We start from the raw sequence: 27,826 nt of genomic DNA, 5'->3' as shown, positions 1-27,826 counted from the left end.
GTCCCAGCCATATCCATTCCCCAGTGCTTGCACTGGTCGGTGCTGGGCAGGTGCTCTCGTTTTTGACATCGCCCAGCTAGGAAAGCAGGAGCAAAGACAAAGCAGAGCAGGTTTAGGAAGCACACAGATGGGGAGCCAAGAGGTGATGATTTTTCAGCTGCCTTCCCAATGTCAAAGCCTACAAAGACTTTGATGAAACTTGCAAGCACCTCCAACTTCAGAAAGGGCTTCATTTCCACCCACAATGCCAATGACACGCTGCACGCTTCACGGTCATTCTGGACAGTCTGATTTAATCCAGATATCGATTTATCTTCAGAAACCAGTCTTAGTTGACAAATTCCATCCCCTTGCCAGAAGTTTTGTGGTCATACTAGCGATAAAATGCTGCTGCTGAATGGGAGTTATGATCTCGTGCTTCTTCAGCAGTAAGTGAAGCTGTTTAGTTGTTATATATGCAGAGGTATCAACAGCAAAAGCAACTCATTGTTCCCATTTTTTGACTTTAGAACAAGCTAGGGCTTTTTATCTGCTTCATCATTTTTCTCTTTCCTTGTGATCCTTCTCTTTGATCCCTCTGACACTAGACTCCCTTTGGCCCTTAAGACAGACCCTGTTGCCTTCCAGTCTCCCCCTTGACCCACCAGCATCCAGCTGCCACTTCCTTAGCAGTACCCTCACTGGACCAGGTCTTGGGTCATTTACACAGCTTGGAGCTGAAGCCAGTGTAAACAAAGTGCAGTGAGGTTATCTGCACTGCTCCTCAGTCCACCACAGAATCCCCTAAGGACAGTTAAGCTCCAAGTAAGCACCCACATCCTCTGTCGCAGCAGAGCTGGGCTGATAGGCATTCCTGATAGGCAAATTCTGGCATTGAAGAGCAGCAGGAAATTTTTAGATGCAGTCTCATTGTTTCACCTTATTACAGCACTTGTCTGATTAGAAGTAGGTGTTGACTCCTCTGCTTGCCTCCTTTGTTTTAGGACTAACACATCTGAAGCAGCAAATCTTTGCAGGCTTCAGTCCTGGGCTGAAGCAAAGGAAGAGGTCGGGTACTTACACGCTGCAATGGGATGCACTATTCCAGCTCACCCTACCAGCCTGTGGAGCTGCTGCAACTTTACAGAGCCACTCGAAGCAGAAAGGTCACAGTGTCCTTTTCCCTCCCTTCCACTGGGTCCAAGCCTATGTCTGGCTGTTTGGTGCTGTTTGCCTTGCTCTATCTGTCTCCCATTTCCTGAGACTGAGTTACCAGGACAACAAAGGAGGGTGGGAGGAAAGTGCACGTATGTAGCTCTGCGGGAGTAACCTCTCCACATGCCCCCACCACAAGAGAGAGCCAAGCAGCATCTACTCAGCGGAAGGTGGGACTTGAGTTTCAACCATATTCTGTCGGAAAACCTATCTTCTGTACTAACCCATGCCTTCCTAGCACACTAGCAACGCATCGTGAGGGATGTATGCAGCTCCAAGTGGCAGCTATACAAAGGTGTGTGGTGACTGAAACAAATTTAAGGCATAGTATAAAGGTAGGGATTGCTGTAGTAAAGCATGACAAAGCCATGGGATGCTAGGAGGGGATGCTGATGTCATGAATGCTTGAGATTCCCCTGGACTAGCCTTTCATACAGGTCCTTATCCAGAGGAAGTTCTGGGCTCTGCATGTCCTCAAACATCCTCTTTTGCTCACATCTGCAACAGGAACAGAATCTCTGACCTTAATGTGCACTTGTCAGTCTCAAGACAGAAGTAGCTCAGCCCTAATGCCAGGCTACTGCTTCCTAAGAGAACTAAGTGTTCTGCGGCACTTGGAGAAGGACTGAATTTGAACTTTAGTGTTTGTTTGTTTGTTTGTTTTTTTGTCAAATCCGAAGTTTGTGTAAGCAGCAGCATGGCAGTCATGGAACTGAAACCTATTATTAAACTAAAAGCTTTCCTGATGTTACCCTTTCCTCTAGCCCAGTTACTGGAGCAGAACAGATTTTCTGTCCTGTGTTCATTTTCCTCAGACCTAACACCAGATCACTACAACTTCATTGCTGATACACCCTGGAACAAGAAGGCTCCCTGCCTGTTCTGATGCTCCCGGCATGCTTTCAGAGTAATGAGCTGGGCAGAAAATCCCTCTGAAAGGCAGCAGCCCTTCCCAAGGCAAACTAAGTATCAGACATGACGGAGAGCCACCTATAGGCATGCTTTTAGAGTGCCATTGCCAAGAGGGTCCAAACAGGACAGTTTGGGAGGAACAAATGGCAGAAGGTTTTCAAGTTCCCTGTGGCTTTCCCTTTAGAGCACTCAGAAAAAAACAGGTAGTGTGGGGAGAGAAGAGCTGGAGAGAAACATAACACATGTACCATGAATTGTCCACCATGTCAGCTGTCCTGCCTTGAGCACCCCTCTTCACTTGGCATTCTAATATGGCTATTATTTTTTTTGAAAACAAATAATTAAAAAAAAAACATTTTAGCTGGAGAGATCTGAGCATGAGCTTTTATTCAGTTTTTGAGGTCTCCTTTCAGCCAAGACAAGGCTGCCAAGACAAGGCTGCCGAGGTCTCCTTTCAGCCAAGACAGCCACATGAGTATTACCAAAGCTACTGAAGGCTGAGAATATTTTAAAGATTAAGGGGGTTATAAATAAGAAACAGAAAAAGCAAACAAACAAAGTTAGAACAATTTTCTTAAGATAAAATAACGAATAAAAGGAATGGGGAAGATCAAAGCATCACCTGGAGCGAGATGTGTTGCTAGTCCATAATATCTGAAAATCATGAAATGACTGCAGTATTGCAGAAGTGGTTTAAATACTATGAGATGTTAAATAAAGCACAACAGTTGACGACTACTCCTGTCTTATCTTTTAGATGTTTAATATTTCTATTTTGTGATATTTTCCATCACAACCATTATGATAAGTTTTTAAACAGAAAAATAATCTCTGAAAATTTGAGAAAATCACATGGTCAAGTACTAGAAGACTGTCAACATTGATTTCTGATGTGACAGGCCTTTGGTGATTCTATATATATCTGCTCTTAAACTATGCTGCTGCAAAAGGCTTTAGAAATGGATTACTGGGAAACAACAGGCTAATGAAACAGTTCTGGAATAAGCAAATTTTCATGCTGGTTAGCTGAAAAGGTCTGAAGAGAAGAAAGGATCTTTGCTTGCTTAGACCTTCAAAGGAGACGTGCAGGAACAGGGTTACCATGAATTGGACTTTCTCCTCACTGTGGTGCGTGAATGTTTTGCATAATGCTCAAGGATGCTGTTCCTTGCTTCTGGCAGATTTTGTCTTTTTCACAATGTTGGTATTTTAAACAAGACATTGACAGCTCTTAATTACAGGCTTCTTTTCTACTTTAGGAATGCCAGTGTGATACAAAAGTCTTTAAAATACATTTTAAATCCATATGCATTTAGTAAAAAATGTAATGGCACATTAGCTTAAGTCTTAAGTAATTCATTTAGATTCTGATCTTGCAAATATGAATTATGCTTAGGCATAAGAATCTGCATGTATATAGGATCAGGAATAGCCACTGATAGACTCTTTGTCTTCGTTAGGATTGTTTATATGCATAAGGATCGATTTAATATTATGGCTTTGGCAGAATCTCATGCAACATTTGCAAAGGGATGAAAAACACTGCAGGATTAAGAGTATTTCATCTTTATCGTAAAACAAGGCTAAAAACTGCAAGCCCTTACCTCCAATAAACAAAACAAAACAAAACAAAACATGCACAGGTTCACCCTGCTTAGCTCTGTTTAGACAGAAGTCCTGTTATCGACACATGTATTTCTACCTGACCATTTAGATTCTTCCCAAAGATGTGGAGGAACCTGTTAAGCTCACAATCAATACACTTCAAGTTCTCCAGCAAGAATATCAAATTACGGATCCTCCTATTTATGCTATTAATACAAAAGACTAGGAATGACTACCAGTTTTGTCCGTCTAGCATTTGGCTTCCATTCAGGTTTATTAAACAAGCACAATATTACAACAAAATAATGTAAAGGATATAAGCTGACTTACCTCCACTTTAAGAAGTGCACAGCCTTTCAAGAACTCTTGGATATTACTGATGCAATCAGCTTCATTTTTAGGCTCCAGACAATACTAAAGAAACAAAATCCACTGAGATCATTGCATTACCTTCCGCATAGCCTCTAGTCAGAAGGCCTGCATGAATATTGACACGTGTGTTTTATACTGAATTAGGGAAGCTTCTTAAGGGGGCGGATGGGGGTGGCAGGCAAGCTGTCGAACCAGGAAGAAAGAGCCACTGGAGGAAGTGATGCATAAATTGAAATGGTCGGCATCTTGTTTTGAATGTCAGCATATGACAATGCCCGAAATGACAGGGGGAAATTGATGACTTTTAAGAACACACAGTCCCAAACCATCAGATAAGCAAAAGGAGCTAGCAAGTTTGTTTGTTTGTTTTTTAATAATAAATGCTCCTGTTTTATAGTGCAGATTTTTTTTTTTTTTTAATTTAACAGCTTCTCTTCTGTGTTGCCATTTCCTATCTCTCACTGGAGTCCTTCCTTTTTTTTTTCTCCTGCAGTTACATAGCACTTTTGGACTGTCTGAATATATTGAATATATGCCTTGTAAAACTGTAATATGAGGTACTCACATGATTTAAATGACTTCAGTACCAATGGATTTGCTGGACTTGGAACAGCTCAAAATTGCATAGATGTAATGTTAATTTATTCCTAATCTTGTTCTCTAGTGTACTTCCTTATTAGCAAAGTGTTTTACAGTAACAGTTCTGAAAGAGTGCATTTACACTGTTGTAATTCATGGTATTTAAATAAATGTAGACAAACTGCATATCCTATTCAACCCCACGATTTTCATCTCTGGTAGGCCCAGTGTTTCCTGTCACTGAATGAACATGCGCTAACTCAGCCAACTGCAACCGTCTGGGGTTGTTTTTCTGGATGTCAAGAGACAAAACCAAAGAAGTAAGGCTAAATCATACTCTGCTCTCAGGTGTAACTAGCAACTTGAACGTTAATCATTCATCTAATTGATGAAGAAAAGAAAATGTTCTCTCAAAATGACCGTGCAGTTATTTCAGACTAGCAAAATACATCTTACGAGAATTACCTTTTCTGCAGATCCCGGAAGAAGTCGATTGATGAGTCTACAGAGCACGGTTCCATCTTTCAGAGAAGTTTTCAGGAACTCCTCTGGATCATCTACTATTTTCTTAGGGGAATTCAGAACTCCTAGTGAAATAAGCCACGTTACAATTTGCTCTTCTGGATTCATTGCCGAGACTTCTGCCACCAGCGCAGTTCTGCGCAGAGGCTTGCACTAACCCACATCCGCGATTACATCTTCCTGCCTCTTTTGCTGGTTGCAGAGCTCAAATGTGAAACTATTTTTCTCCCTCCTTTTTGCTCAGCACCAATGCTCACCAAAGCTAAACTATCAGAAGTAATGTTACTTTAAGGTAAGAAACAACTTTTTTTACAAAATGCTTTCTAGCATGCTCTGTTAAAGAGACAGCGAAAGCAGATCTTCAGCTATTGTAAATAGAAGTATTTAATGTGGATATGTTTATTCCACAAAACCTCTTACCTACTGACTTTCTCCTTTTGCCAGACACTATCATCCTGTAATCCTGGTCTTAACTTGTGGCTATTGCCCAAAGTACTAAATGTCTTTAATACACTGAGATATTTACAGAGGTAAAATTGAAATTCCCACTAAAGATGACTGGGGGTGAATGTCACACTAACTTTAAATAACATTTCTTAACTTTTTCTGTAGTAAGCCTTGTTAGTAAAATTGCCATTTTAGTTGCCTATTTTCAAGACATTTTTAAAAAATAAATTCTGATTATCCACTTAATGTACAAAAAAAATAAATGTATTTTTTTAACTGTTTTATGTAAGAAACACATATAATCCAAAATGGTTCTTTGGATGAAATGTAATCTCTCAGAACAAATATCGTAGGTAACTCTGAAAGTTCACAACTAAGTCACCCAACGTTGCGAATGAAAATTTCCAACAATTTTACTTGTGCTATTAAAACGGCACCTTCTACCAGCTCTTCAAGATCCACTGTCTAAAGAACAAGCGTTTTCAGTTTTTCACCCTGAACTGGGAGATATTAACCATCAGTATCGGCCACATTAACTTAGAAGAGCCCAGTCATTTGCAGTCTCCATTTGCAACTGCTTTCACCAGCTCAAACAGAAAATAAAGCAATTTTCCCATCAGTTTATGATGCCTACCTAGAATATTATGGATTAAAGTAATAAAACAGGAAATCATCCCAGAGACAACTTCTCAATGACAATATTCCAAGCCAGTTCCTAACCTTGTTATTGCCAGCTCTGCTAAACTGCTTACACAGTAATTTGAAGTGTAGAGAGAAATAGAACAGTAACATGAAAGCTACATACAATGAAAATGCATGGCTTTGTCTCATCATTTTCCAGGTCTTATGCTTGGTACTTGGACCTACCTAATTATCACTTTTAATAGCCACCAATAAGATATCAACATTGCCTTTTTAGGATTATACAGACTTTTGACCTCTAACAGGATGTGGAGATGAGTTCTACACCGTGTGAAAATATAGCACATAGCAGCAGCCAGCGTGAACAGTAAAGCAGGCTGAAGCTAAATCACAAAACCCTGCCATCTGGGAATGTGCATCTATAGCTATCCATATGTGTGCAAAATGTTTCAAATTAATTACAAGACCTTTGGCGTGTTTTTGTTGTTGCTGTAGTTTGGTTGGTTTAGTTTACAGTTCTTCTGAGCACTACTCTGTAGAACTGAATACAGGCAATCTCCATGTTCACAGCTTGCTTCTTCTTTTACCATACCTACAGTAGGTAAGACAACTGGTAATATTCATTCATCTACTGGGGTCAACATGTGTATAGGAACACTGTATATATATGGAAGACATCCACTTCAGCCATCTAATCAGAACATAGCAAGTTTCTGATATATAATGCAAGAGATCATGTGTGTTGCTATTTCAGTAGATGGAGAATTACACACTCATCCACAGTTCATGTCACAAACCTGAACACAGAATATGTCACTCACTCTCTCCTACAAACTTTTTCCCCCCCCCCCCCCAGATAGGCAGTTTTAGAGGTTTATGCCTGTTTTCATGTGTTGCAGCCAGGCATGTATTGTGCTGATGGTTTAAACTACAATTAAATGAAAATACTTCCTGTATCTTGAATACTTAACAAGAGCTTGAAAGGGTGACCTCTTACATATTCAGAACCCCCCCCAAATTTAAAACATTTCAGGTAAGCCACTTAAAAGCCAACTTTTCAGAAAAGCATCAGCACCCAATTAGTAATCTTCCAGTTTGTTCACCTACCCTCACAGTAGAATTAGGTCTGTTGTGGAACCCAGAATATGAAAGTATACCACCTACCAAGCAAGGAACAATTTCTTGTCTGGTCTTTGGAAAAAGCTTCAACATTGCTTGTTAGTTAAGAGGAATGAAACAAATGAATTGTCTACCATCTCTTGCAGAGTCAACCTCCACCCCCAAGTTACCAACAAGCTTTTATTTGCAGCCTGATTTACACCAATAATGACCATATTACAGTATTAGTTTTTTTTTTGTTGTTGTTGTTTTTTTTTTTTTTAAAAGGAAGGAGGAGGTCTAGATCAAATTAACAAACAGCATATAAAATCAGTAACAGGAGCAAGTTACAACAAGTAACAAGAATCAAGAAACCATTCTAGAGTGTTTGTACGCAAGTCACTTTTATGTAACTTTTTTTTCGGCACAGATGAAAACACCCAACAATGCTTTACATTTAAACCATTCATTTTCAATGTTGAAGTCTGAAACACAGCACACGAGCTAATGAGAATACACCAATGACGTGAATTATGTAACATTTCCAGTACATATGAATCTTTTTTCATGCAGCTCATACACTGGCATTAGCTTTCAGTTAGAATCTAGTTTAGCCTGAACAGCAGTACTGAGACTGTAAGCTACTGCTGAAAAAGAAGTCTTACTATTACAGAGGATGACTATTTCTTTTCAAAGTAAGGTATGGTCTCTGAGACCACAGACCACTTCTTAACAGTATACCACCACTACAAAGTACTTGTTGGTAAACATTTCTACTATGCAAGCGTAGCTGAGTAACGTGATTTTCTTAAGAACAAATACATAATGCTTTTATTTAACTACGTATTTATTAGCCCAGGAAAATATTGCTATTATACCTATTTGCTATACACAGGCAGACTTACTGCTAGAGTCTGCAGTCTGTAACTGAAGTTTAGTGATACTCTTATACCAAAAAAAATAAGTTATAAATGCCTAGGAAAGGGCATAAATGCTTTTTCTGCCTTAGCTTCTTATTAGTAACAGAACTGTTTAAATGAGAAAAGTTTGTCTACTGTTGAAATACTATAAACTGTATTAGCCATCACTAAGTACTTCTGTCAATGTGAAATTAGTTTGACATTCCAATGCCTGAGGATTACTCTCACATACATTGGCACATCAACATATATTTAGGACAAAAATGCATCAAAACCAAGAAAATATTCTGAAGAAAACATCGTTTCTATGGAATTCTACACCTGTTAAAAGATGTGCTGCTGGGTGGAGTTCTGTAAGAACCTAGTATACGTAAAAACAGATCATTCTCGAGATTTATCACTACATCATCTCAGTACATCAACACTTTCTTACTCTACTCCAGAAGGCTTGGATAATTATAAAACTGTTAATGTAAGAATACTGTAAAACTTCTGATGGTTTCTTTGTGAGGTAGAATTTGCAGCAATTTAGTCCTTTGCAATTTAGGTGACTAAAACCTACTTTCATATAACTGGCTATTTTTCATCAGAGAGGGAAAACACTGCATGTGAATACCCTGGATTATTTTTCTGCTGCACAATCTACTGATGCATGAATATTGACACTCTTGGAAGATGTTCACTGCAAGACACAATAACTGATTTCCACCTATCTGAACATATTTTGTATCCAAGAGATTAGTAGCACTAGGCAATTCCCTGAATGGTAACACAACCCTCTAAAACAAATACTGCGTAACACCATGCTCAAAAGACAAGTTCTATCAGCTGCTTTATGTTATCCTTCAATTTTCCAAGCATATCCACTGCTGCACTGCCATCTTCTACTCTGAAAAAAAGGAAATTCAAGTTAATATACTCTCAGAAACTAAAAAACATTAAAAAAGCCAAACTAAGTTGTTTTTGCATATTCAACAAATACATTTGGATTATTTCCAAACTGTCCCAGGATCATAAAATACATCAGAAGCTAACCATAGTAATTAAAATGATCTGAAAACAATTGTTAATGATATGGAACAACAGTGTCTCTAGACTGAGTACCAAGTAATGCCCTCCTCTCCAATCCTGTCTACCTGAAAAACCCACTGTTTTTTGACCACTCAACAATCTTTTAAGTAACCGGTACACACAAAGGTACCGATTATAAATAATGTGCTACAAATTCAATAAAACGTAGGATAAAAAAGCAATCAGCTTTCTGAACTAGTACAATTAGGTTTTTTTTTAGAAAGTTACTATTACCTTTCCTGCCAGGCAGTCACTTCAGTTCTATTTAACGCTCCCTAAACTAAGATTATCATAATTCCTGTTAAAAACTTGGAAATGTTTATAAGCTGCAGAGTAGGCTGAGAAAGCGTGTTATTATTTTACTATGTTTATTAATTACAGTATGGCCCACACTAAGCACTAGCAAGTGAAAAAACACATCAAATAAAGTAAGTAGCCCTTAATTTTTAGAGAGCTTTTTTCATTTGCCTAGAGAAAATCAGGGGGGAAATTTTCTACTTCCCAACTAATACAAAGAATTTAAGCTAACATGGCATATATGTATTACAAAGTTGAAAACATTCTGACACAATCTATATGATGATTTGGCAAAACCTTTTAAAATCACTTAGGATGCTGCATATTAAAGACTGTCTGTTATCTCTGTTAGAGAATTCATGACCTGGACCAGCCTCAAACTTTAAGTTTGATAATTGACTCCTAATTTTTTGTAGGTGGGGAAGGGTGGGAAAAGAACTTAATTTAAGAAGTATTTCCCTAATCCACCTTGGTACCCTATTACTGATACCAGTAATTCAGTGAAAGAAAGGGTTGTTTTTCTTCATCCTTAAAAAGACAGTGGTAATTCAAGCTTTGTCCCCTTTCCAACAGGATATGTGATTTTAATATTTTAACAGTCACACTCAAGAGTGCCACAAAGACAAAGAAAGTAGCATTTTTTGTTCATTGAGATTTTATCAGTAACAGCAAAATATTAAGTTGGCCAGGTTAACAGCTTTTATTTAACTATGTGCATTTTCCAACTCTGAATAGAAAATATACTTGGATGCTTCTGTTTTTATCTGAAATAAAATCCAGTACTCTGAAATGAAAGAAGAATTTGTCAGGAGCATCATGTACAAAATATTACTGTAATGTTCTGACAAAAACATTCTCTATAGAATCTTAGAAAAAAACTGTAAGCAGACTGAGATTATAATACCACACAGTATGCAACAAAACCTATCAATTCAAGATGGATCTTCCCTAAAATCAATGATAACGCATTAAATGAACAACACTATCAAGTACAGCTTTTTCTTCTCACCATTTCAAAGCTGGTTCTCAAAAGCAGTACTTGAAAGTAGCATCAAAATATGTTCTTATATTTATAGCATACTTTGAATACTAATAAAAAAATAATTCTTGCATAACTTCCCTAAGTATACACACTTCTTACATCAGTACTGCCCTTGAAAAAAGGACTTGCACATATCCTTCACTCCATGCTAGTTTTTAACAGGCATTACACACTTTTTTTAAAAAATAATGTTTAGTGGACAAGTTCGCCACGGCACTATATTAGTGGGGCACCCACTACTGCTTTCTTTTTTCCTGCTAAGTATCAGAGAAACAGAACAGTGACACTTTTACATGAGGTCTAAACAGTTATTCCAACACTGACTTGTCCCTCCAGTCACAGAGAAAATTAACTTTTAATGTAGTAGGCTTTGAAATCATGAAGAACAGCTGACCTAAGAAGTTTAATGCAATCTTTGACATGAGTGTAAGCCTGGAATTTAATCCAAGGACACTTGCAGATTAACTCATTGTCGAAGACTACACTTACTGTAACTATTAAATTCTACATTCTCCATATTTAACAAGACCGATTAAAAGTCTGTACCAACATCTAGTATTTGGAGTTTTTAGTCTTATTTAGTGAAGATTGCTAGATTAAGCAAACTCTGCATCTTTATTTATGATGGACTTATATTTTATTATCTGCTGTTCTTAAAACTGCTGGTAAGATTGTCATTCTTAACTCGGCAATTAAAAAGCCCAGCAAGACCACCTCCTCTGAAATATGCTATCAGCAGATCATAAAGGATCGGTTAGCCACCAAGAGCATACAACCAAATCTATAAATACAGAATCACAAGAAATCTTCCATCCAGCTACTTCATTAGTACAATAATTACCTGTTCTATGAGTACAGGCAACACTCATGTCTGCCATCCACAGACGAACCAGCGTTACTTCATTGGCATCTTCCAGAAATTATCACCCTGCAATCAAAGTAAGATAGAACAAACTGAGAAGAGTACATTAAAAAATGCAAGTCAACCTACAGTGCTTCCCCCCATTTCAAGTCACAAGCTTGGGTTTGCAGATTAGTCTCTTGCAAGTTTTACTACTTCTCTTCTAAGTGGTGGAAGATTCACTGGCTTGGAATGGACTGGAATGACTTAGTGATAGGTTGCATGGCTTATGGATTCTCATTCCTTTTCAATGGTGCACTGCCATGTTAAATCCATAAGTTGAACGACAAAATTTACTGAGGACTAAACAGTAGCACAATGCTTTTGTTTTGTTTTTAGTTGGAGGTCTTCATGTCTATTACATTCAAGAGCATCTTTTGAACTTCGTGGCTTTACCTGAGTCATAACTTGCCACAGGTTCTGCCACATGTGCTAGATATCCCTGTAACGTAGTGTCAAACTAGTCAGGCATCCAACTAAACGTCAAGTTTGCAATGGCTTGCTTCAAACTCCCAATAGCCGAGATGGTATTTGTCAATCTAAACCAATTCCTGATTTCACAAGGCTTTTATTTTTATAATAATAGTATATGCAGCCTGTTTAAGCATCTTCACTGAAAGATACTGGGCACAAAATATCCCCTCCCAACCCTACTTCACAGTATTTTGTCTAACAGCGAGCTGCATTCTCACGTCTTTAGTTTCAAAATCAGTGCCATAAATGCTTTTATCCAAGAAGAAATGTTGAATTTGGAGAACTTCTAATGCATTGAAGTTTTTCGTTTCCTTTTTTTTTTTTTTAATCTAGACAGCACTTCCATTGCCATGACGTGCAGCTTGTCTTACTGTACTAGAGGAAGACAACTTGATTCAATTTTGACTTAGACTGAAAAACTAGTTTGCTTTGCTTACCATCTTTGCTGTTTCACAGGCATTTGATGCTTTAAATCAGCTGTGGAATGCTGAAAGTTTCACTTGTTTTTATGAAGCCATAAGCCTTTGAGAAGTGGAGAGAAAGACTTCCTTGCTTATCTTATTTTCTCCTTTGGAATCAAAGATGTTCCTTTAAAAGTGAAACACTACAGAGTTGCAAAAATTTGAAACAGTATGAGTAAGCATCGTTTTGCAGCTTCTTTGATGGAATTGGTCAAACTTTTTATTTTTTACTTTTTTTTTATACAGTATTCTGTAGCTGACTTACAAGTACATGGTTCATTTGAAGGGGACATCTTTTTAAATTCCCCATGAAACAGAAGGAAGGCAAAAAAAATAGTATTATCCACTTGCTTTTTCATTCAGGTTAATTGAATGATATCCTCTATTTTCTTTACACAAGGATCTGAAGGCATTTTGAACTGGGAACACTGACTTCAAATTCTAGACAAAACTGAACTTTGTGTGGAATATCCCCACCACCCTCCACATCACAATCAATACTTTAAGAATGAGATGCTGAATATGTAGAACAATCCAGCTCCATCCTAGATGGTTAGATGTTGTGTGGAAGATCATAAGAACTGCTTATTCCATTCATGAGGAAAGTCAGATGGGAAGTGTGGCATTTCAGGGAAACTTTACTTTGAAAATTACAACACTAGTACACAGCTCAACTTTTATACATTTAACATCTGCCTTTTGAAAGAAATGTTAACAATTTTGAAATGAAATTAAACATTGGTTTAACTTTTCTTCACAAAAGCATAAAAGTCATGGAGGGGAAAACTTAACAGGCAACAATAAAAAAAAGGTAAAAACAACTTTTCCTTTTAGTAGTCCTCTGGTAGTAAAGATAGAACAACTTCCACTTTTTTTTTTTGTTTGCGAAATTATTTTTCTTGGTCCAAAAAATTTAAGAGTGTTTTTAGTATCTGCTTCTGCCTCCACCTCTGTCAGATCTGCTTCCGCCACGGCCACCACCTCTGGGTGCTCCGCGGCTTGAACTACTGTATGAATCACGAGGCGGTGGATAGCCCCTTTCCATGGATGGGGGAAGACCCCTGTCTTGTCTTCCAACACGATCACGGCCACTTGAGTAGACATCACTTCTGCTGCTTGAGTAACTTTCTCGGCTTCCATATCCATCACGTGTGCTGCCGTAATCATCATATCGACTGCTTCCACCATAAGATGGCGGGGGCCCTCGTGCAGGTGGAGCACTACGTGAGTTACCTGCAGGGTCAATGGTCAGGTAATATGGCAACACCATAAGTTATATATAACAATTTCAATCTGAATTTACAGAACTGCTGTATTAAATGTTTACTGTTACTCTTTTGTATGTATCGAGATGCTCTTTATACAATCTGCCATGTTAAGGGTACTTAAAGTGGGAATTGAGTATCAGGCAGTGAGTGGATTTAAAGACTTTGAAGGAATGCAGACGGTGTTTATTCAGGCAGGCTCTTTACTGGGTATTCCAGAACAGCTTGTTACTTTAGAGAAGAAACTCAGACATTTTCCAGAGATAGTTGCAATTCTGAACTGTAGACTTTGCTTCTTTAGTTTATAGCTTATTTAACAAGACGATCAAATGATAACCAACAACTGCACTTTCACTGTAGGGGAAAAAAGCGTGCCACTTCCCCCTAAAACACGAGCAACCTAGTAAAGTCAGATTTTAATGACACCTGTAAAAATTACTATGTGAACCTCAAAATGAATTCTTACCATAACTCTCATATGAATCTCTGTAGGATCCTCCACTTGGATGATCTGAGTAGTCTCTGTCACGCCCGCCACCGTATCCGTCACGATCACTGTAAGAGGAAAGACTACTGAGACTTAGTATAAATCAGCTGGACCACAGCAAAAATAAAAGGACATGGACAAAAATCCAGTAGTAGATACCTATAGCCCCTCGAGGGGTATTCATCACGTGAACTGGAATGACCATAATCACGATATGCATAGTCCCGTGGAGGTGGCGCATAGTCTCTTGTATCCCTGGAACTGGGATAATCTCTACTCGAGTAACTACAAAGAACAAGAATCGAGTTGTTAACTACATGTCACATTTCGAAACAATCGGGTATCAAAACTCTTCTCAGAAGAATTTAAAATTAAGCCAAGCTAAATTAGTAAGAAAATTTACCCGTCTTTAGTGCTGTAGCCATCATCTCTTGGAGACATGTAGACATCTCTTCGTGATGGCATCGGTTCTCTGCGTGGAGGACCACCATAACTGTCTCTCCCACGTGACACAGGAGCTTAAGAGAAGCAACCCAAATTTTAGAATTTAACCAGTGCTTAACACACAGAACACTCCTCAAGGCAGTATTAGCCAAGTATTAGTAAACTGTTTACAGTGATTTAGGAACACCATCTGCAGTTTACCTTTGCAATAATTTACATTTCTGCTTGTATAGTTTTAAAGCAGCACTAACAGGAACATCTTTAGAATCACACTAAATTATACCAACAGCTACAAAGTGGTGTAAATAAGAGAACTGACAGATTAGTAAAGAGAATGCACTAGTCCACAACAGATTTAACTTAAAAAAATCAAGGATTTGCATTAGTTTCTGAAGACTAACATACTGCAAGATGGCTGACTAAACAATAATGTAGTTTATCAAGTTCTTACCTCGTCCTCCCATACTACTGCTACGCACTGGTCCTGAAGGTGCAGATCTTTTAGGTGGAGGGCCTCCACTTCGTGGAGGTGGACCTCTCTTCATGGGAAGTGGTCCTCGAGAAGACCCTAGAAGGGTAAGCCACACACCTCATTACTTCTGTAGTACTCATCTATACGCCCTTAAAAGCCTGAACTGCAATAACTGCTGTTACCACTACCATGTCATCAACAGCAAACCTCTAATATTAGGCACCTCAAAACCCCTTTTTCTTGTGTTTTGGCCACTACTAGATGCTACTGGCAGAATTGAGAGCATGCCAAATTAACTCTTTCACAGCTTAAATTCCTTTTAAGAATTGTCTTACAGAAGTGAACTGAAAGCCACAGGGTGTGATGCAAGGGAGAAAGAAAACTGGTATCTGTCATCACAGCTTAAATGCTGAACAAGTTACTGTCCTCAGAAGACAAAAAGCCACCTGGGAAGATGTACTAGAGAAGATCCTACATAAAGAGGGAACAGAGGTACTGTAGGACCTACTACACAGACTCTCCAAGAATGGAGTTCTCACTATTTCTATCTTTTCCCCCCATTACACCTCAGGTGCTGCTTTATTTTTAAATGACTATTTTGATACTGAAAAGTCTCTAAATAAAGATATACCTAAGTTAAAGAATATCCAGTATCAAGTAGCATATTACCCCCCCCCCACTTCAGAAAACTTCAACTTAAAACACTGTAACAAGTAACATTTAACTTCCCTAATTGCCATTGTGACCCAGAAGGATCAGTCATTTAAACACCTACAGTTTACTGAGTTTAGACCACTTTCTACATACAAACAGAAGGCAGTTCCCTGTCCCTGGTGGAAGAGAATCACTTTTTCAACTTGAATACCAGAAAGCTTCCTTTCTCACGTGCAGGGCAGGAGTTTTGTTTTTCTTTCATAGCCAAAAGTCAGGTAGAGTGTTAGATGTAGAAGGGAATCTTCATATTTGAAAGCCTTTTTCTTAAGGTGTACTTGCCCAATCAAAATTTGACTCAACTGCCGAGATCATTATTAAAATGATGAAATGTGAACAAGGAGTGCACTATTCAGCTCTTTGACTTTTCCAGTAGGATTATTGTCATCTTCCAATGGGATTGTCTTGTATGTTGTCCAAGTATATAATGAGATAGGTAAATACATACCCAAGTGACTCCCTCTTGAAGGTGGTCCTCTTGCGCCACTTCCGCCTCTTCCACCTCTAAGGCCCCTGGGAGGACCTCTGCTTCGTGGAGGGGGTGGCGGCCCACGCCTACCACCACTTTCAAAGGAGGGCTTGGTTGCTTGTTCCACTTTAATTGCTTTCCCATCTAATGACTAAAGAAGAAGCTGCTTTACTTATTGCTCAGTCATGTTTGTATTTCTTAATTTAAAGCCCCTCTTGCTTCACTATTATAGGGCTTCCATTTTATAAAGTTAGAGCAACTCTAGAACAGATTTCAGTCTTCAGTATTAGTCCCCATGTACTCAGCAGCATGTTGGGCCTACTTCTACAGTACTTCATTCTTGTTGTATTGATGAAAAATACATAGCAGCATCGAAAAGGATTTTCAGTCAAAACAAGTGTCCAATGACTACGGCAGCCCCATGTCATTTATACTGTAAATGAAATATGATTTATGAGTTCCAATTTACTTCCAATTGCCACGAACTTTTGTACCAAACTGACTGCACCAGTAGTTACAGGATTAAGCTGAAGGTATCTTAGCTTCAGTTGGGGTTTCTGGCAATGGGGAGGCCGTTTAAGTACATTTGCTTGATGTCCTGATTAAACGGTGATCACTGAAGTATTTAGAAGTAATTTCAGCATCTACAAAGCAGACTGAGTATGGTAATTCACCCCTCTTTTCTACTGTTTCAAACTGGGTTTTCAAAGAGGTGACTGCCACAAATTACTCTTACTTGCTTTTGCAGAGGGGACTTTTCTTTGAAGTGTATTTTCTGGAGCACAGACCTGCAGTAACAGGAACTCTGCAGCCAGCTTATTATACCTCAAATATGAGCAGGTAGTAAGACATATTGAGTAACTTAAGTTTATCAAATTTCTGTATCGCCTTTCAGACACCTCACATTTGGTCAAGAGAACAGAGTCAAAATCAAAAGCTCTGCTGAAGTTGGCTTACTGCACATCCATCCTGGCAAATATGTTTATTTGCCTTTTTTTAAAATATCTGACTCTGCTACAATACTTAATGAATTAGAAGGGAAGTGCTGTTAATTGCACTTCTTTACTGCAATAATGGTCAAAAACTGACTGCCAGCAGTATGTTACTCTTGACTGTTTTATCTTGGTAAATAATCACCAGCAATCTTCTTCACTGAGATCTCCCTTTCTGAAATCATCCACTCTAGTAGCTCATGTATTCTGCCACCAGAGTTGTACCTATTGTTTGGAAAACCTGTGTATATCCAAAGGTCTTGACATTGTGAAAAAAAATACTAGCAGAAACACACTGATCTTGTCTTTGACTTAATAGAAGTCTTTTAATTATATGAAGTTTCTCAAAAACACATCTGGCATGACAAGCTGAAACATTCCAGGAGAACGCATTAACACCACTAATCCCTGGAACTTAGTTTGTATCTCATAATTTTGCCATCACATCTCGTATCTCAGTCATCCTTCTCAAAACTGGAAAAAGTAGGCTTGAAGCCTTAAACTTTGCCATCACAACCGCTGCTGTCCTATTTCATGAGAAGTTCCCGACAGCTTGTTTGATTTTGGAAACCAAGTATCATCACTTTTCATTACCATGGGGTTTTGAGTATCTGGATGCCAAGTCAGTGTGTTTTTTTGATTCGCTTTTTTAAATGTAGGGAGCAGAGTTTCACCAATGATTTCTACTATTTCCTTATGTCTTGAACCCATGCATCTCACCAAGGCAAAACACAGATTTCTTTTCAAACTGCTTTCCAGCAGTCCTGAAATCCAAAAAGTTTTTTAACCCAGAAGGCATTTGTGAAAGCTTGTCCTATTTTAAAGGAAGGGAACATTTTCATGTTATCAGTTTTCAGGTCAAGTAGAGAGAGGTCTGATCTTAATGAACAGATAAAACTCAGACAAGCCATCTCAGAATAAGGAATTGTTTTTCCGATGGGCCCAAAGAAAAAAAACACTGTCAAAATGAACTGATTAGTTGGTGTTTATAATCTTGAATCAGTGTTACAGCAGCATTTGTAGTATGGTGCGGGCACCACTGAGTGGCATCACCTTAGTACTAGAATGTGGGGAAGTCTACTGAACAATCATCTAAGGCTAGTAGTAGATTTGAAATCATAATTAAAAACTCCCACATGTGAAATGAACAACCTGTACCATTTTGTACTGTGCCAGGGAACCTCAAGCAAACAATTAGAGAACTGTCCTGCAAATTGCTCATTTTCTGACAAAGAAGTTAAATGTAGTGTATTTTGAAAACTTCAATGGCCATAATTTAAGAGCTCCAAAGATACTTGCATGAAACAGCAGCCTAGCATCACATAGGGTTTTCCTCTCAAATGGAAGATTTCATTATTGATGCTGCAGTGACTCCACCATGTTCTTTGACATCACATCATGAAGGCTTCCTTTTGCCAAATACATTCAAGAACTGAAGATAATTTCCTATCAGGCTGAGCTGCTGCTTATTTTATCAATTCTTCACCAGAAGAATGGGAAATAAGTTTCTGATGATTAGAGGAAGACAATCTTCTCTAGTGCTGAGTACAGTTTAGACCGTCATTTGGGTTGTCGTATTTGCTTCCAGTATCTCAACACACTCCAGCTGGCTTGGCAGCTCTTCAGTTGGAAGAATGGAATGCTTCAAATGGAATTTTATCTCTGGCTTGTCCTGTATGTTTCTCTAAGGTCATGTTCTCTTTAATTATAGATTTTTTTTCCCCTTAGGGCTTGAGACCAGAAGATCACAACAGCCTGCTTCACAGAATGTTCAATACATGCTTGGAGTATTCACACTTGTATTTAGATATGCAGGTCCATTTCATGACATCAGGATATTGACTTTACTGCCATGCAATTAAGGTTTTTCTGAAGAATTCACTCTAAGATTTTTACTAACATTTTTTACTAACGTTTTTACTGTGCTGCTCAGGCTAAGATTGATCCAATTCTGCAGAGAAAATAATTTTAATTGAAAAAATTGCCCTTCCCCCAAAACTGTTCTCTTCTGACCTTCAGGACTAAAATTTTCAACGAACAGGCATAAACTAGTCTCTGCTTGCTTCATTTTAAAACAAATTCTTTAATCCTTTTCTTCCCTTCCCCCCTCCAAACACAGCAACTGCAGATACACTCTTGCAGAAGTCATTGAAGTCAGCCTCTTCTACTGGCTGCAAGTTTAATTTTTCTTTGGAATGACAGAATGAGCTACACACAGGCCACGCAGAACCTTCTCCCCTGCCTAGACTGTAACTTATTCCTTACAGATTGCTTGAACTATTTATTGTCTGCACAGTACTTCTGCTGCTGTGTCTTTTGAAGTGCCTGGAATTTTCATTAGAACTCCAACCCATCACTTCCAAATGTGAAGAGAAGCTTCCATTTCAGACAGATTAGAACGATCTCTTCCCACAGCTTTCCTCAAGCATCACTCCTCTTCAGATCTAGAGTACAGTCTTTTTGAAGTACAAGCATCACTTATTGTCCAGAAGGCTTTCTCAAGACGAGGACGAGAGGCTACCTCCCAATAATCTTCCACATCTTCCATATCCATGATTAAACCATGCTAGACCACTACAGAATTGGAATAATATATAGTAATACCTACAAGGTTTATGTTAAATGGTCATTCTTGGTCAAATCCTGAGTGAGAAAGTTCTTCTCATACTTCGGTGTTCAAATTTCAAAGCTGATGGAAGCATGTTTAGGCTTGCAGCTCTGAAGACAGAATCCATTAGAATGACGACCCACAAGGCAATACCTTCTAGCAGTTCTTGAGTGATGCATGTGGTGCAGTCCGAAACAGACATCTCAGACAAGCATTAAATCTCATTTAGCTACTTTACTGAGCATTATTTGCATGAATGTTTCCAATGTGATCAAAAAGATTAGTACTAAAGATCTAGATCAGTCGGTGTTTTATTTTCAGAGGCATTAAATGAAAATGGTGCACTCCACAAACAATTCCTAAGACAGTGACTAAACTCCTTTCAGTCTGACAGTTAGTTTTTGGTGCTTCAAGTTACCATATGTGAGGGTTCAGTGGAATGATTAATTCAGAGGAAATCAGGGTTTCAAAACTGCAGGTAAACAGGTCTTCAGAACTGTGGCAAACTACACAATGGGAGGTACATTTAGTAACAGGCACACCTTTAAGGATGTTTAGACCAGCAACAGAAAGGACCTTATCTGACTTGTCACTCTCCACCTTGAGAAAAATGACTAACTTGTTTAAAGAGGAAGCAAGCCTCTGAAGAAAGCAACACTAACCATCATGAGACCGTCCTCAAGCACACAGGAACTAAGAAACACACACAGCAGACACAAACCAAGGAATAACTACATTTTACTATATGCATTCTCAGTGAACACTAGAAAAAGATTTTTTTATTGCTAGAAGCACAAATACTTATATGCATTACCTATGGACTGCAACAGGTATTTTTCTTTCAATTCAGTATCTTGCACCAACAGCTATTAAAAACCCAAGTATTATTCAATCATTGTTAAGTAGAGGCTTTAACCTTACAAGAAAGCACCACCAGAAGCACTGCTTACAGAAAGGCCGATTCAGCATGACCTTAACACCTGACCTGTTCAGATTATGCATTAAAGACCAGAGACTGAAAATCAAGTTAACTGAGATGACAGCTTGCACTGTCTAAAAAGACAGCATCTCTTTGAAGATAGGCTGCTGTTGACTATTAAGTTACAGACTTGCATCTATGTTTTCAAACACATCCTGAAAAAGACACAGATCACAACAGCTTGTTGAAGGAATTTACGTTATCCTGATGCTAATCTCAGAAGTTTTTGCTCCAAATTTTCAAGTTTGATTTTCTTTTAAAGCCATTAAATACATATTAGTTATTTAGTATTTTCTCTAGTAAGTCGTATAGTTCTACTGTAGGGTATAAACAAGCAATTCAATTGCTAGTTAACTGCAGAACTATTTCACAGTAACTGGAAAGATGCTCCACATACATGCCAAGCGGGTTGGCGATGCAACTCACATATGTAAGGACACCTATAAATTAAGGGTGCATCAATGCACCACAGAGTAGGGAAGTCAAATTAAACCCATGTTAAGGGGAACATTCATAGTTTTCAGGTAAGTCACTTCCCCAAATTGTAATTTCTACAGCACTACATTCAAATACAATAAAAAAAAAAAAGCATTACAGAACATGATATAGTGAAGAGCTGTCTACTAGAAAATCATTTATCACCAATTGAAAAAGAAAAACTATGACTGACTGATGGTCAGGCTTCACTTTCTAGTGTCATATCCAGGATAAGGAAAACATGATTCCAACTTCATGGAAGCTCAGAAGTAATACATTTTGACAGATTTAAAGCTATGACTTTCCTCCAGGATCTTCTAGCGGATTGTCTTTCCCAGTGTTATTATTAGTTAATTTACTCCATAGATCAGTATTTCTGATTAGTAGCAACAGCAAAGTGTGATTGATCTTAATTCCTACCTTTCCATTCATGTCTCTGGCAGCATCTTTTGCATCTGCTGGACTCTCGAACGTTACAAATGCAAACCCTCTGGACTTGTTGGTTTCACGATCTTTCATCAAGAGGACTGTGGAAATAAAGCTTTGTTATTCTTTTTCTGTAATTAGGATACAACACAGCCTTTATTTAACCTTCAAGCTCAGAACTTCTTAGAGGACGTGAAGGTATCATCATCTCAGATGATCAACACCAAAGAGTCATCACAGCTAAGGTTTTTTTAATCTTACAGGTTTTTTTTGTAATTGTTTTTACCTTCCACAATGCGTCCATATTTGCCAAATACAGCCTCAAGGGCTTTTTCATTTGTCTCTGTGTTCAGGCCCCCGATGAACAGTTTTCCGGGACGATCTGCTTCAACCATTTTGATGCTACGAATGACCTATTAAAAGCATACAGCTGTCATTAACAAAACATTAAACTAAATGAGACTTCCAGACAACCCCACGGAATATTCAACTTTCCTCAAACATTCAAGGAAATTTTCCTTGAATGGGATGTCAAGTAAGAGATTTGATGTATAATGGACAAAAAAAGAGTAATAGGCTATTACTAAACAGTAGTAATAGGCTATTAAAAGAGTAATAGCAAATAGCTATTTCAAGTAGAGTAAGTCAACTTTGAGAGGTGAAGCAAAGCACTGATGAGACCACTTTTAACATCAAATAATATTGGTGAACATGGAAAAGCAGGTTTACTGCCTTTTTGCCCTTGATAATAACCCTAGGGCTTGCTCTTGAGCCCTGCCACAGGTTTTCCAATAAATATACCTTTTACATCAAGATAAAACCAAAGTACTTAATTTAAAGCCAGGTGGGCCAATCCTCCAAATTAAGCACCACCATTTACATTATTTTAAGAACATCGAGGCTACGTCAGTCAGTCTTGGCCAAGAGAACACAGCAGCCTGAATGGATGCCACTCCATCACTGCAATCCTGCACAAGGAGGCCACGGCTGAGGGGAGCGGGGAGAGAGCAGAACAAAGACAAAGCAAAGCAAAGCCTGGCAAAGCGCCTGGCGCCTGTGGCCGAGCGTTACCCGCTCGCCTGCAGGCGGGAAAGCCCGCAGCGGGGCGCCGAGACAAAGCAGCCCCCTGAGGCGGGGGCTGCCAGGGGCCGGGCCGGGGCCGCCTCAGCCTCACGGGCGGCGGCACAAGCCGCGGGGGCCGCCCCCTCCGTGCCCCGCGGAGCCGGGGAGGGGAAAAGGAGGAGGAGGACAAGGAGGGGGGGCGGCAGACCCTCGGCGCTCTCCACACACCTCCACAAAATGGCGGCCACCTCCGGCGGGGACTCGGCTCCCCGCCGGCCCCACACGACGACCGCCTGGGCGCTGACCCGAACGCGCGGCCCGACCCCGTATCCCCCATCCCTCCGCCCCGGCCTTCTCGTATCCTCCCCGGGGAGGCGGCGAGCCCGCGGCGGGACCCCGCGCGGAACCCCCCGCACCTAAAATGGCGGCCGCAGCGCGCCCCGCGCGCCTGGGACCCCGCCGCGGCCCGCTGCGACCGCGCTGCTCCCTCAGCTCGGCGCTGCGCGGGGCGGGCGGGCGGCCAGGCCCGGCTCCACCGCACTTCAGACCCGATGCTGCGGCCTCGGGGAAACCCCGGCTGCCTCACCTACGCACCGCGCCGCCGCCCTCCGCGGCCGGCCCACAGGCGGCGGCGGCGGGACCCCGTTATCCCCGCTGCCCGGAGCCCTCCGGAGCCGCCCGGCGCCACTCACCCCCGCTCCCGCCGTGCCGCAACTGCGCAATGAGGGCGAACAAAGGCGCTGCGGGCCTTTATAGCGCTGACGTCACCGGCCGGCCGGGGCCCCGGATGCACGCGGCGCCGGTGAGGAGGTGGGGGGGGGGGGCCGGGGTCTCCCTGGGGCCTCCTCAGGCTCCGCGCACCGGGGGCACCGCGCTCGGGGTGCGGTAGGAGCGGGGCGGCCTCGCTGCTTTGGAAATAAGTCCCTGTGAGGGTCAAACTCGGTGGAAGTGTCTGTGTGGGAGTTCAACACTTGGAGCGGTCTCAAGGCTCTGTTAATTAATACATGTGTATGTCATATGGCAGGCGTATGGCAAAGCCCCTTCCTCAGAGACTTAGGGTGACCTGAAACAAGCCTGGTTTAAAATGAAATATATTATTCACAACACGGATTTTCCCACTATTTCAACTACCTCCATTTTTAATTATACCTGAAGTTGAATGGTGGCTATTTTGCCAAGTAAATTTGATAGCTGAAAAGTTGGGAAGAAGTCTGTGCATACAGAAATTCGCTAGGTTTCCATAGCTTGCATTTGTGTTTCATCTAAACTGTCAGCGAGGCCTGTTTTCGTAGAGTCACCACAGTATAAATATCATTCAGTCTTTTAACTTAAAAGCAAAAATGGATTTTTCTGTTACCTTCTTAAAAAAAAAAAAAAAGGTGACAAAACCAAAAGGGAAGTTGCCTGATTGTTTATTCTGTGAGGTTGTAAACCGGATAGCTGTTTTGTAAGTGCTTTCTCAATTTGTTATCTTTTACAAAAATTCAAAAAGCGTAGCTGGTTGCCAGGATTACTAATGTCATTCCTACTCTTTGCAGATCCCTTAAATTGATTCCTACAAGATGCAAAAAATAGGGAATTGTAGTTTAATGTTTTAGGGGGTTCATATAATTCCTAACTCATCCTTGTACATTGAGGGAATGGTGACAAGATGTATCACAGTAAATTAATACACCTGGTTCCTATACTGAAATCCTACTAGTTAAAAACCAGGGAGCTCAGAACCTCACATGAAGCTCCCTCATCTCAGGTTTGAGTAATAAATGGGGTGCCAGTGGCCAGTCCCTGTGCATTCCTAGGCATGGATTTGCTGTGCTGCGGGATGTTAACTGTGAGGAGCCAGTTTCCAGAGCCACTCCATGTTCTGGTACTGCGTCGGCATCAGTGGCATCAGGTCCCCAATGGCTTTTCCTAGGGCTTCTCAAAGTAATCGGAAGGGGTGGTATAGTTTTCCAGGCCGTGTTGTCTTGTGGCAGTCAAAGGAGACAAAGAATAAGGGTCCAGCTGCACATTCTCATCCATTTTCTTAGCACTTGCCCAAGCCCTCTGTGTCTTGTATTCACTAATGTGGCATTCTTCAGACTGTTCTTCCTCAGAGGTGCTGCAGAGTCCACAGACTCTTTTCATTCTGCCCAGTGCACTTACAGTCACATGGCTACATAATTGTCACATCCTGATAAGAGAACACCAGACCCTATTCTTATCTTCAATTTTTCAGTCCCTTCTGTTCAGTTACTGACATTCAACTGCCCTATGTGTTAGTGAGAGCAGAAAGCAACATTGCTTCAGACTACCTCATAGATCTGCTGAGAATACAAAAGAAGGTAGCGCTCAAACACTCTGGACTGCAGTATGTACTTAAAAGATAACTTTTCAGCATAGATGCTACAAGTTTCTGGATGATGTTACTGTCTATAGGAAAAGGGAAAGATGACCTTCTGTAACTCATGCAGAAGGGCAGTACTTTGGATCCTCCTTTGGATCCTGCATTTTTTCATCAAAAATATTGGCCTTTCACCAAGTTCATCATACTTTGGGCTTAATCCAGATAAAGGGATCAGGAGAGCTGGGGATGAGGAGTACATAAATAATCTGATCACATAAGACTTGTTTTGGGGCTTTTGTTTGTTTGGCTTCATTTTTAGAAAACCAAGCTAACAAGCATATATAATCACAGAAACAGATCTGCACATATAACATCTAATCGAATAAGCCTGAAACAAAATATAGAGAACAAACTGCGTATCTTCCAAATGTCTGAGCAGAGAAAGAATTAAAAGTATGTTCGAAAATGTAATCAGAATGAATAAAAAAGGAACATAATTCCCTCCAGATATACAGTCCAAAACTAATAACTGAAAAGATCAGATTAATACTTCCATGACAAAGAACAATTTTCTGGGCAGCTGTCACTTGATAGGTATTTATAGAAAATCAGTATTTTTGCTCTGTGAAAATCAGGATAGAGTGGATCAAAGCAGCACAAACCAATTGTTTCTAGGATTAACTTTTGTCAACTTTCTCTAAACCACAACTCCATTATGTGTTTCTCCCGAATAACCTATTTGGGATCTAGTTGTGCTCCCTTTCAGTTTAGCAATACAAGATGGATCACAATTCCCTGATCTATAATTGGAGCTTCCTGAAATGACATCTCAGTTTCTCCAGATTCAACAGAAAAGACACGTGAGATAAGTAATCATTACCCTTCCTTTATTCTTTCTCCTTTTGCCCATTGCAAAATGGTAAAGGCAACACACCACTGACTTATGAGTTGGATAAAATTGTTGTGCATAGAAGTTTTGCATGGGAAATGCACGTGTAACTTCACAGATAGATTGGAAACCAGAGTGGCAACAGCTTGCCTAAGCAGGAATTACAGAAAGGAAGATGGAGACGTTACCTACCCTCTATCAGCAGCAATACTTTTAGCTTAATGTCTCAGCAGTGAGTTTACATCTTGCCATAGTGGCATGGAGCTTGGATTGCAGCCAGTGCTTTCACATGCCCTGCTTCTCAGACAGGCTTTGCAGCTGCCCCTGAACACTGCTCCTGCCTTTGCAACCTGAGCAAGTGGTCCTGGAGCCTGACACCACGCTCGTGGCACCGCTGTAGCTGCATCATAGGGGGGAAGGAGCAATACCAAGAGTTGGTGTGCATCCCACTGTTACTGGCCGTAAACATCACAAGCTGCTGAACCAGATATACAAACAAACAACAAAAATAAAACACTAAACCAAAAAACAACCAGCAGACAACCCTCCCTGCTCTCCCTACAAACCCCACCACATTTAATTCTTGAAAGCGATGGTTGCAACCCAAGGTTGCAATATCTGGGATTTCTGCCCTAATTTCTGAGCTGGTAAAGATCTAATTTAAGTTTTTCTCTGCTATGCAGGGGGCTAGAACCTGGAAAGAGGTTCTGGTACTAATCACCCATAGGAGGCTTTAGGAAAAAGAGCGCCTTTCTATTTATCATGAAACTGGAAATAAATAGGGAGCACCGCAGAAGGTGCAGCTACGTGGAACCCAGCGCCAGCAGAGGAGTAAGAGAAGAGCAAGGACTAAAGTGAGCGTGGAAGGCGAGGAAGAAGAGAAATCGCTTCCCCCAAAACGCCCCGGAGCCAGCCCCAAGCTCCGTGAGGAGCGGAGCAGCCGCGCCTCGCAGCGCCCTACCTCAAGATGGCGCCCGGCGCCTCACCCGGCAGCACGCAGGCGCCGCGGCCCCAGCGCTGTGGTGACGCCGCCGCTGCCGGCCTCCGCCTGGGCTGGGGCTGCCTCCGCAAGGCGCTGCCGGGGGGGTGGGAGTCGGGGCTGCCGCCTCGCCTCATGCTGCCTTCGCCCCCTGAGGCTGGAAGATGAGGCTGCTGGCGGCCGGCATCTTGCTGCTGGCCCATCTCTGCACCGCCTTCTACCTGCCCGGCCTGGCGCCCGTCAGCTTCTGCGACGACGACAAGGAGAGCGAGGGCTGCAAGGTGAGAGAGCCCTGGCGGGAGGCCCGGCGGGGCTCCCCCATGGCCGTGCAGGCACCGAGGGGGCTTGACGGGGTTTCTGCGACCGAGGAACCCTCCAGGCGTGAGCCCCGGCCGGTCCCTCTCGGGACGGACCTTTGCTCCGGGGAGTGACACCCGCCGCCTTCTCCCAGGCACACCTGGCGTTTCCCCCGGGAGGGCGGAATTCTCCCTTTCCCGCCCAATTTTTCAGTCATGACTGGAAAAAAAGCAAATTTCCCTTCATTGCTGCAGCCTCCTGTGGCGGCGGGGCTGCTGGGGGATGGCTGTGGCGTGGCCCGGCGCTGCGGTCGGGGCCTGTCAGAAGAGTGCAGGAACTGTGGCATGCTGCAACTTTGGTTAGCTCCCGACAGTTGCTGATGCACCTCGTGTTGGCCGTGCCTCTG

The 27,826-nt window shown here is 41.0% G+C and overlaps 3 protein-coding genes across 8 annotated transcripts in view; 1 reads left to right on the top strand and 2 right to left on the bottom strand.

Moving 5' to 3' along the window:
• The window catches only part of ARHGEF6 (Rac/Cdc42 guanine nucleotide exchange factor 6), a 38,180-nt gene extending 32,850 nt beyond the window's left edge, over positions 1-5,330 (bottom strand). For all 4 annotated transcript variants that reach the window (XM_082770574.1, XM_082770575.1, XM_082770576.1 and 1 more), the window contains exons 1-2: positions 5,128-5,330; positions 4,042-4,125 (exon numbers count right to left, since the gene is read on the bottom strand). In XM_082770574.1, coding sequence (XP_082626700.1) covers positions 4,042-4,125; positions 5,128-5,292 — 249 coding nt within the window. In that variant the 5' untranslated portion in view covers positions 5,293-5,330. The remainder of the gene's footprint in view (positions 1-4,041; positions 4,126-5,127) is intronic.
• Positions 5,331-7,747: 2,417 nt separating this feature from the next.
• RBMX (RNA binding motif protein X-linked) lies at positions 7,748-23,750 on the bottom strand. 3 transcript variants are annotated; one of them, XR_014318405.1, is made up of 10 exons: positions 23,622-23,750; positions 22,154-22,280; positions 21,862-21,968; positions 16,365-16,536; positions 15,185-15,301; positions 14,693-14,807; positions 14,449-14,574; positions 14,269-14,357; positions 11,543-11,629; positions 7,748-9,180 (listed from the first exon to the last, which is right to left on the bottom strand). XR_014318405.1 is itself a non-coding variant. In XM_082770884.1 (9 exons), exons 2-9 carry the CDS (start codon positions 22,260-22,262, stop codon positions 13,463-13,465), a joined length of 1,158 nt encoding a protein of 385 aa, XP_082627010.1. In that variant the 5' UTR covers positions 22,263-22,280; positions 23,622-23,750; the 3' UTR covers positions 13,156-13,462. The 3 variants fall into 3 exon arrangements, 2 of the variants coding, with proteins under 2 accessions (XP_082627010.1, XP_082627011.1); XM_082770884.1 differs by lacking the exons at positions 7,748-9,180; positions 11,543-11,629 and adding an exon at positions 13,156-13,770 and having other exon boundaries at positions 14,269-14,372; XM_082770885.1 differs by lacking the exons at positions 7,748-9,180; positions 11,543-11,629 and adding an exon at positions 13,156-13,770.
• Positions 23,751-27,156: 3,406 nt separating this feature from the next.
• Positions 27,157-27,826, top strand: part of LOC309883112 (transmembrane 9 superfamily member 2-like) — a 30,977-nt gene continuing 30,307 nt past the window's right edge. The window contains exon 1 of the mRNA XM_082770883.1: positions 27,157-27,404. Coding sequence (XP_082627009.1) covers positions 27,288-27,404 — 117 coding nt within the window. The 5' untranslated portion in view covers positions 27,157-27,287. The remainder of the gene's footprint in view (positions 27,405-27,826) is intronic.

This window comes from Aythya marila (genome assembly GCF_965140915.1).
Source record: "Aythya marila genome assembly, chromosome: 13".
NCBI lineage: Eukaryota > Metazoa > Chordata > Aves > Anseriformes > Anatidae > Aythya > Aythya marila.
The sequence above is the reverse complement of the archived record's forward strand: the minus strand, read 5'-3'. Positions and strand labels throughout refer to the sequence as shown.

What these genes read in the sequence shown, in the direction of transcription:
- RBMX (XM_082770884.1), bottom strand. Translation starts at nt 22,262, where the DNA reads ATGGTTGAAGCAGATCGTCCCGGAAAACTGTTCATCGGGGGCCTGAAC. An exon ending in CCAGAGACATGAATGGAAAG is followed by an intron (nt 16,537 to 21,861) that starts GTAGGAATTAAG and finishes CTTCTTCTTTAG; the next exon opens with TCATTAGATGGGAAAGCAAT. An exon ending in AGATTCATATGAGAGTTATG is followed by an intron (nt 13,771 to 14,268) that starts GTAAGAATTCAT and finishes TTGACCCTGCAG; the next exon opens with GTAACTCACGTAGTGCTCCA.